This window comes from Strigops habroptila, chromosome 23 (genome assembly GCF_004027225.2).
Source record: "Strigops habroptila isolate Jane chromosome 23, bStrHab1.2.pri, whole genome shotgun sequence".
NCBI classification, from domain to species: Eukaryota; Metazoa; Chordata; class Aves; order Psittaciformes; family Psittacidae; genus Strigops; species Strigops habroptila.
Window position 1 is genome coordinate 1107673 of NC_044299.2, and position 10069 is coordinate 1117741.

The window sequence follows — 10069 nt, forward strand, 5'->3', positions numbered from 1 at the left end:
AGTTTAAAGAGCTGCTGGGATATTGTTTTTTTCAATAACCCGCTCTAATTCCTCCTCTGGATGCAAAGCTTCATGCCTACAGCTTTCCTATGGAATCTAGATTGGAATGAATGTAATAAAAATCGTCTATTTTAGAGCCTTTCCCCTGTTAATCGGAGGGAGAAGATCTCCACGCAGGTTGCAAACAGGAGGGAATGGGGGAAAAAATAATTACACTCATAAACAATAGCTTAACATTATTAGTTTGTAGTTAGTATTAATATTGGTCCATAAAAAGCTAAGTTAAAAGATCGCTGACACTTTAATTAAAAGTTTTGCCCAAAACGACATCTAAGTCATAAAATAGAGAGGATTACAAAGCTGAAGAAATCCATATCTGCAGCCAGAGTTCTTGCCCATATATATATATGAATATATGTACGAGTATATATATATTCATCAACCAAACGGTGCATTAGAGAGGAAAACGCAGCTCATTTTGCGATTCCAGAGGTATTTATCTGTGTGTACATCTCTGTCTCCACACACACGCGTTCAGAGAGACTCACATGCCCCGATCCCTTATAAAAAGGGATTTATGAGAACGGCTCTTTAAATAGAAAATACAAAGCTAGAGGGGAGGGGAGGCGAGAGAGAATCCAGAAATTAACGGGTATAAATGATCAGGAGTGCGTTAGGGAATGAAGAAGACTCAAAGTGAGGAAGAGCCCACAATCTTAACATGTGAAGCCGCCATGTTTTCCTTCAAGATTTTCTAATAAATACATAAAAATCCGGGCACACCGCCTGATAAACACTATAGTTTGGAAAGCTTTACTGAAATACCCGTCCTATTTTTTGCTCAGGCATCTTGAAATCCTTTGCTCTCTGCTCGGCTGCCAGGTACGGATGTTTTCTCCCATGAAAATAATCTTTTTTCTCCTTATTTTGCCCTTGTATTGCTGCAGAACTGCAGGATATTTATATTTTTAGCAGAGAAGGTGCGTTTTCCTCCCCATTTCTCTCCCTCTCGCCTAGCAATTAAGCAACCACCCTGGTTAAAGTGCTAACAGCAGGTTGGGTGCTAGCAAATTAAATCAAATTAAGTAGAGAAGAGCGAAGTGAAAAAGGAGCTTCCCAGGGATGCCCAGCTCCAGGAGGGGCATCCCCGAGCAGGACTGGGACCCTCTGTTGCTCCTTTTTGGTGATTTGGTTATTTTCAGATAAATTTATGCATGAGTTTTTAGGGGAGCAAAGTGAAAACGCGGCAGCCGCCGGGGCTTTTCCTGTTCTAAGGCTAAGATTTGCCCTTTTTCTCTTCTTACTCTTTGAATTTGCTGCAACTCGATTTAGCAGAATCCTTCCTATAAACGCCTCTCGTTCTCTCCTGGTGCCTCAGTTCTCTCCGGAGTATCCAACGCACCACTGTGGAGTTTAGATCGCATTTACGCTTGGATAATTCAATATTTTTATTTATTCGTCCTTTTACTGGGCGTTTTAAAGTGGATAATTCAAGGGGAAAAAAACGCCTCGGTGGCATCTTGTAAAGAAAAGGACAAAAAAGGGGGGATGCACTGCAATATTTTCATTTATAGATGGAAGCAGCAGCCGCCTCTGTTCGGCAAAGGAAGCTTTTCCACCTCAAGCAGATGATTTCTAATCCAGGTGAAAACCGATTAGCGCTCAATTGTTGCAGGCAAATTTGCTCCTTCAAGATTATTTAAATGGGATAACCCCTCGGAGCCTGGTGCCGCGGAAGTTACGCATCCTTCAGGTGCACCTTTCCAATGGGTTTGCAGAAGAGATTTTTTAATTATCATAATTTTCTCATATAATTCTTTCTTTCCGCCTAATAATTCTTTGCAAAACTCGCAAAATATCTGGCAGCGCTTCGGTATCCCTGTTTTTTAGTACGAAAATGCACAAGGACAGAGCAAGAGGAGGCTCCTGGGCACAGGATAGAAGACAAATGACTTTAATAAGAATATCTTTTTTAATTCAGCTGGAAGAATAAATGATGAGAGTATTGCTGAAAGTACATTCATTGATTGACAATAAACAATTGCATTAAATATTCAATATGCCACTCTTACGTAATAAATATTTAACCAAACATTAAAGGAGGTTTTCGAATATTTATTAGACATTGACTTAATTCATTTGTTCTATGCCTTGATATATCACTAATTCGATATCAAAAGTCATTAAGCCAGGCCTGCTTTAACTCGAAAGTTGGAAACTTCACACTATCCCCGGCACGCTGTCACTGCTCAAATGGTATATTCTCCATAAAGCACGCCAACTTGGTTGATGTATAGTTGGTGTGCACACAGAGATCAACATAATTAGCGTATGTTAGAAGCTTGTTAATTAGCACCAACCCCCTCATTCCCAGATAGTAGAGATTTAGTTAGAATTTAGCAGCCCTGATGTAGGGAGAGCTGGTCATTCCCGCCTGCAGCAAGGGCTTGGGAAATGTTGGAAAACTTACTTCTGCGTCCCCAGCGATTTTATTGAGCTATCTACAGCCTATTCAGGAAAGCTTCTAAGGATAGAAATAGTAATTATAATAGATTAGAATAATCAGCGTAATTAAGATATATATTTTAAAGGGTGGAAAAGCACCGTTCGAGCATCCTAAAACCCTCCCTCCGTCCTCCTCCCCAGCCCAAATCGCCCCCACCTCATCTCCAAACCCTGCTGAAAAGCAGCAAGCGGAATCCACAGAGGAAGGACAGGAGGTAAAGGAAGGGGAAAAAAGATAAAATAATAATAATTTAAAAAAAAAGCTCCAGGAAAAAAGAAAAAAGGCAAGAAAAAAAGTAAAGGGGGGGGAAAGCAAGAAAAATATAAGAAGGGCAAGGGAGGGGGAAAAGCAAGGGGGAAAAGGCAAGGGGAAAAAAGGCAAGGGGAAAAAGAAGCAAGGGGGGAAAAAAAGGCAAGTGGTAAAAAAAAAAAAAAAAAGCCAAGGGGAAAAAAAAAAAGCAGGGAAAAAAAAAAAAAAAGGCAGGGGGAAAAAAAAGCAGGAAAAAAAAAGGCAGCAACTTCACAAGCCGCCCCTTGTACTTGTTCTGCTGCGAGTGCTTACAAGGGGTGTGCCTTCAGGAAAATGAATACAAATCTGCCCTTGATTTTCATAATGTTTCTGCGGTGTTTGCAAACCAATCGTTTGAACCTCTGAGATCTTACCTAAGTGAACCACTCCTACGCATCTAAGTGCTCCAAACTGATATATGACAATATCTACTTTGGATCACGTGTCCGCCGGAGCGACTAAGACGGATAGCGCGTCATCTCGCCTTCCCAAATTTTTTCCCCTCCGCACATCGGATCCCAAACATCTAGCTATAGGAGGAAGAAAAGGAGAAAGATGTTTAACTCGGTGAACCTGGGCAACTTCTGCTCCCAGTCGCGTAAGGAGAGGAGCGCTGAGTTTGGAGAACGGGCAGGTTGCGCTTCCAATCTCTACCTCCCCAGCTGTACCTATTACGTCCCTGAATTTTCAACTGTGTCATCTTTCTTGCCACAGGCCCCCTCTCGCCAAATCTCCTACCCTTACTCCACCAACCTCTCGCAAGTACAGCCCGTGCGAGAGGTCTCCTATGGTCTAGACCCCTCGAGTAAATGGCACCACCGCAGCAATTACGCCTCGTGTTATTCCGCAGAAGATCTGATGCATAGAGAGTGCATCCCGCCTTCCACCATGACCGAAATGCTAATGAAAAACGAGAGCGTGTACAGCCACCACCACCCCAGCTCCAACCACCCGGCACCGACGGGATTCTACACCAGCATGAACAAAAACACTGTCTTGCCCCAAGGTTTCGACCGCTTCTTCGAAAATGCCTATTGTGGGGCGGAAAATCCGGCTGAGAGCTGCCTGCAGAAGGGTGAGGGCAAAGTGGAGGCAGAGTCCCAACCCCACGCACTGTCATCCCGCGGAGAGCAAGGTATAGACCCGGAAGATGAGGAGGAAAACACAAACCCAGGGTCTTCAGCCTCGTCCTCTTCTGTCACCAAGGAAGGAAGCAAAAGCAGCAATTCGAGTAGGTAGAGCAGTAAATGGAAAGGTTAAGGGACTAGCCCGTGTGTTTTGTCGGTCAAATTTTATGTGGAGTTTTATAAGCATTCAAAGGATTTTATTATAACCTACAAAGCTCTTTCTTCCAACGAGAAGAATTTTTACGATGGGAAAAGCTCTTTGAAAAAAATGGAGATGTTAGGTGCAGACACAGTATCTTAGAGTCTGTGAAATTTTAAAAGCACACCATCGTGACAAATATTAACTTTGATCATGAACTTACATGAGCATTTTAAAAGGATTTGGTCCCGGGTTGCTGAGGGTAAAAGGCAATTGGGCAGAACACTACTTTAGCTGCCTGTGCTTTCTTTTAGGCATTAAGATGCATGCAAAATCTTCGGGGCGGCTTTTTTCCCCCTTTCTTTCTTTCTTTTTTAATTAAAACTGTATGTCGAGTCTTTTCTCTTGCTGGGGGTGCAGTGCCAAGGGGGAAATCTGCCGAATTCGCAGGCAAAGCTGAGCGTTTTCTTCGATTTTTCAGTTTAAAGTGGCATTTATTCTCCTCCAAGGCTAGGGGAGCGTCCAGCTTTTGTCAGGAAGGGCTTTTACTTAAGCGGCTGTTTGTTTGGGTCTTCTGGGGGGGGTTTTTTGCATTCACTCACGTTTTCTAGGCAGTCTTGGAGCTGTTTTAGAGGCTGGATCCAGGCAACCTTGCAAGTTAGCGTTCAGCGTGGGGCTTTTTTGGGAAGAGGGGAGGGTTGTAGTGTTTTCCTATTTGCTTTAGTGGTGCAAGTCCCCTTTTGCAGCTCAGATGCAAAGTTCTTTTTTGACTTTGATTCCTTTTTGCGTGTGTGGCGAGGACTGGAGTTAATAAAAAACTTATGCGGAACGTAATATCTAGTTCCTCTGATTCCAACCTTGCTCATGCTGTTTCTATACAGATAACAGATTTGCAGCTGAGCGTGGGGCTTTTTTGCTTTTTGATTTCCCAGCCTCTCTAACCCTGCTCCAGCAGCCTGCTGCCTCCAGTCCCAGGCTGTTCCTTATTTAAACAATAAATAAGCACCGAAAATCTCTGCATGTGCCTGCATAAAGCCCCTTGCAGTAGGAAAATAATTTCCTTAAGACCCTGTGCAACCTCACCTCTACTACCCCTAACAATAGGCAAACTGCTGGAAGATATCCCCCCCCCGCATTAATAACTGGAGTTATTAAGCTGCTCCTATTTATCTGATCAGCTGTAAAGATGAGTCTGTGTCTTGCATTTCCTTAGGATGTTTACCCTGCCTTCTGGTTCTTTTAAGGTGCTCCCAGAACGAGGAAGAAGAGATGCCCCTATTCGAAATTCCAGATCAGAGAGCTAGAGAGAGAATTTTTCTTCAATGTCTATATAAACAAAGAGAAAAGGCTGCAGTTGTCTAGGATGTTAAATCTCACTGACCGACAGGTTAAAATTTGGTTTCAGAACAGAAGAATGAAAGAAAAAAAATTAAGCAGAGACCGCCTGCAGTATTTCTCTGGAAATCCCTTGTTGTGAACATCTTTTGAAATCCCCTCTGCTGGTGAAGGGTCGGTGTGTCGAGGAGGAACAGTTGCGAGCAGGGCTTTGCCCTTTGAGTCGACAAAGCAACCTCAAAGTTTAAGCCTTTTCGTTACTTATATGTTACTATGTCTGGGACAGCGCTGAGTAACAAAAGGAGTGAGATTTTCTTTCAGTTCCCGCTTCAAGGACTTGAATTCCATGAACATTTTATTTAACTTTTTTCCTTTTTTTTTCCTTTCCTTTCCGTTTTTTTTTTTTTTTTTTTACCTGAACAGGTTGGGATTCCTTCTTCTTTTTTTTTTTTTTAATTCTGATTCTTATTTTTATTGTTATTATTATTATTATTTAGGCACCCTGTCCGTTTGAATAAATCGCAGTGCTGGGTGTTACAACCACGGTGGTTTCAATATGCAGCTGTGTTATCACAAGAGCGGCCAAAGTCTCCCTGTAGGATCAAATCACTTCATCTGGGTGAGTGAGTGTGTGTGTGTGTGTTTGTGTGAATCCACGCAGAGACATGTGTGTCCTTCTATGTGTGTGTGTGCACATTCACACCCACCCCGCTCATCTCTGTTCTAAAGGAAGATCATTATTTCCACCTCCTCCACCCACCCTTTCTATCTAAAAAGATATATATATGCATATATATATGGGAGTGTATGCGTATATATCCATATATATATTCCCTGCAGTATCATTTCTACATTTGGAGTCGGGGGGGGGGGGGGGGAAATCCAGGCGAAAATTTGCAATAACTGTCTCTGATATGGTTTGTAAATACGTTTTGTAGTGATTTATTTTAATTTTTTTCCCCTATAAATGGGAGGCGAAGAACAAGAGAGGAAAAAAAATCCTGAGAAAGAATAATAATAATTGAAAAACAAATATCTTTGTGTATGTAAAGTGAGTCCCCGGGACACTCTGTGAAATTCTGTGGCAAATAAAGACATTGCAAGCTGTTCTACATTATGATTTTATTTGACCATTTTATTAGAATCTCCCCTCTTAAAAGCCTCTTTGCGGTCATTGTGGTGTGGGTTTCTTCCATAGGAGTTTAAATACCTGAATGCATATCAGAAATATCATCATCCATATTCATGGAACTCGCTGCAATCTGCTCTAATAAGGCTGGTATGAAACCTCCACCTTAGTGCACACGTTTGGTGTGGAGTTCATTGTATTCATCAGCGAACTGAAATTTATAGGATTTTTCTTGGCCCAGTAATCCCGCTCTGGATTTGGCTCCAGATGTCTTTCGCTGTTTTCCGGTTGTAGTTAATCTTTTTGCGTTTTCATGAGAACAATATATTAGTCTTCTTCTAAAAAAAAAAAAAAACCAACAATGAATGAAACTCTAATTACACCGAGAAACGAGCTGCGTTTCCATGAGTCAAGGATACCTTATACCTACAAAGCACAAATGCAAAGTCAAGTCCTTAAATTCCCGCTTAAGGAAAACAAGTTCAACTCCCAGGCGCGGGGCATAAAAGTGATTTTTTTTGTCCTTCTCCTCCCCACCCCTGTTTGCACAATGACTTTTTTCTCGCAGTGTCCGAAAGCAACACACTGATGTCGAGGACAAAGGAATCTCGAAGATGCCGTTGGTGATGTGGTGCATGTATTTGGTGTAAATACATTTCGGAAGGCGGTTTTTTAATTATTATTAATTGGGGGGGTATTATGTTTGAGGTTTCCAAGCTGGATGCTCTCCTGCTTTCTGATATGGAACGATGGGATTGTGCATATGGAAGAGGGCGGGGGGTGGGACAAAGAAGTGCGGGGAGGGGGGGAAGAACCCCCCCAGTAGCGAAGAAACAGCACATTATATTCCCATCCATAGAGCGTGTTCTTGTAAAATTCTCATCCTTGCTTTTAAATACAACCCTGTTGAATGAAAACCCCTTTGATGGTGTCTTCTGATTTTATTTGACAACGGTAGGGGGAAAAAAAATGATAAACCCACAAAAACGCTCTTCGTTTGCACCCATTCAACCCGCCCTCCGTACTCCCCCCGCGCAATTAAACACAAACCAACTCCAAGCTTTCGTGATAGACCCGTGGTTGCACCACTATATGATCTTGAAAGGATGTTCAGAGGCATGTTTCTCATTAAAAGAGTGGGAAAGGAGGGAAAAAGGGGGCTTGGAGGATGGTAGACAGCTTCTTTAGTTCCTTATATTTATTTTTGCAAAGCCCGAGAACTGAAAGGACGCTTGTCCCCGGCCTAAAATCTCTCCTAAGCCTTATATTCAATAAACTAGGCGTAAAAACTGGGGGGGTTTTGGTGGGTTGCAAAGTGAAATAGGCGAGATGAAGGTAGGAGCCATCTTCCTGGCAGACGTAGCTGCACGCCGGGAGCGAGGAAGGGGCTTATCCTCCAGCACCCAAAAAAAAGAGGGAAAAAAGCACCTTTATTTAATGAGTGTTTGCCAAACCTTCCCAAGGTTAGGAAAACTAAAGAGAGGTGCAATAAGGTGAATATCGGGAGGTCAGAAGCGGCAGTTAATGCTCCGTAACAGCAGCGGCTGTCCGGACAAAAGCGGCTAGTCTAGACATTGTAATAAAGACTGCAGCACTAAACAGCTTAATTTTTCTTAATTACCCCGTCTGGCTAAAGGAAAAGACTTCCGCAGTAAATAGTAAACAAATAAGGGAGTCTTGCCCAGGGAATTTATTTTTTCTACCTCTTCTCTCTCCCCCTCCTTCCCTTTCTCCCCCCCTGCCTTCCCAAGGCTCCAGTTCAACTGCAGCACAATGAAACTGTAGGCCTAGTTCAAAGTTTTCGCGAGCTAAAATGGAATGCCAGTTGTAAAATCCAAGTTTATAGACCATGTGGGAGTTTACAGCAGCATTAAGCATCAGTGCCATGTAGGAAAAGGGCTGTTAATGTTCTGGGGAGGGCGGGAGAGAAGGGGCTGGTGGAGGGGGGGTCACTGAAGATGCTCTGGGTACCACAATGGGAGAGCGTACAAGCAGAACAGGGTTAGGACATATGTATCTCCCTTCCCAGTGTGCTTGCACCTACCTAGAGGGTGACAATATGTGGCAGGAAGATGAGAGGGTCCGGCGCCGGGTTTGGGGGAGCAAAAAGCGAAAATTGCCATGGCGAGGGGTTTTCCAAGGCGGGCCTGGGGGTGCAAGGGTGGGAACGAGACCCACAGGGAGAAAAATGTGAATATATGATGTCTTTGAACTTCAATAAAGTCAAGTCCATCACCTTTAACCCTTTTGTAATAAAGCGGAATCGGAGAGGGTCTCGGCTCCTCAGCCGCCCCGCCTCCAGGGACCCGGGGGGGAATTGGGGTGGGGGGACCCCACATTTTTTCCCCGAACCCCCCCCACCTAAAACTCTAATTTTGAACCCCGCGTGGCGTTTATGATGCTTAATATTTAACTCAGCCGCGCAGCATTTAATGCGTTTCGAGACAGATTTAACACACACGGCACACACTCTTTATTATTGTTATAAACCTTTTGATATCTTAACGCATGAAAAGTTTTTATAACTTTGTTTGGAGTAAAACTTTTACAAGTTTTTCCTCCTTTTTTTTTTTTTTTTTTTTGTTTCTTTTTTAATTCCCAGCACGCATTTAGGCTTTTCCATCAACTTTTATTCCTACCTCGGATGTCCATCACTATAAAGCCTCCCTCATAGGCTGGGAGCTCGCTCTGTGCTTTACGTTAATGACACCCAGACTAATTACAAAAGCCCTTTCCATGTGACGTACAAACACACCAATCCAACCTGTTTCCTATTGCTCCCTGGATTTCATATACAACATATTGGAAGCAGCTCTGGGTGACTTTGTTGTGAAATATTGCAGAGAGGGAAGGAGGAGAGGAGACTGGCTTCTAATTGGCTTCTTGCGGGATAATAATGTTCACTTGAGTTGGCTTCTATACGAAGCAAATTAATTTAATCTAAAAAAATAAAATAAGAAAGAAAAAGAGAGGGAAAGGGGAAAGAAAACAGAGGAAAAAGGAAATGGGGGAAACAGAAAAAAAAAAAGGAAAAATCACAAAGGAAAAGAAAGAAAAAAAGAAAGGAAAAGGGAAAAGAAAAAATAAAGGAAAGAAAGACAAGAAAGGAAGAAGGAAAAGAAGAACAAAGAAAATAAATGAAAAAAAGGAAAGAAAAAGAGGGAAGAATAAAGGGAATAAATTGGGAAAAAAGGAAAAAGGAAAAAAGAAAGAAGAAAAGAAAAGCCTGGTTGGGAAGGGGGGGTCTGTTAGCGCTGCAAATGCTGGATGAAAATGTCCAGAGACGCTCGTTGTGTCGGACGTGGCTGCGCAAACCAGCCGCACACTCACTCACTTGCACCCCCAGCACCCCACGACCCCATGCGGCCTCTCCCGAAGGTGCCAGGGCAGGAGCACGTAAACTTGACTGTGTGCTAAGGCGAAACCTCCTCGGTGGCGTGTAAATAAACAACTTCAGATGAACAACTCAGCAAGAGCGACAAAAAAAAGAGGGGAAAAAATAGCCAGGAGGGGAAATCCATCCTTTTGGCCAGTTCCACTTTTCC

At 42.9% G+C, this 10069-nt stretch overlaps 1 protein-coding gene across 1 annotated transcript; it reads left to right on the forward strand.

Moving 5' to 3' along the window:
- Positions 1-3349: 3349 nt before the first annotated feature.
- HOXC11 (homeobox C11) lies at positions 3350-5537 on the forward strand. Its single transcript, XM_030510710.1, has 2 exons — positions 3350-4025; positions 5305-5537. The coding sequence occupies exons 1-2, from the start codon at positions 3350-3352 to the stop codon at positions 5535-5537; spliced, it is 909 nt and encodes a 302-aa protein (XP_030366570.1).
- The last annotated feature ends 4532 nt before the right edge of the window (positions 5538-10069 follow it).

Coding starts and splice junctions, on each gene's coding strand:
- HOXC11 (XM_030510710.1), top strand. CDS start 3,350: ATGTTTAACTCGGTGAACCTGGGCAACTTCTGCTCCCAGTCGCGTAAG. Junction 4,026..5,304: donor AAGCAAAAGCAGCAATTCGA/GTAGGTAGAGCA, acceptor GGTTCTTTTAAG/GTGCTCCCAGAACGAGGAAG.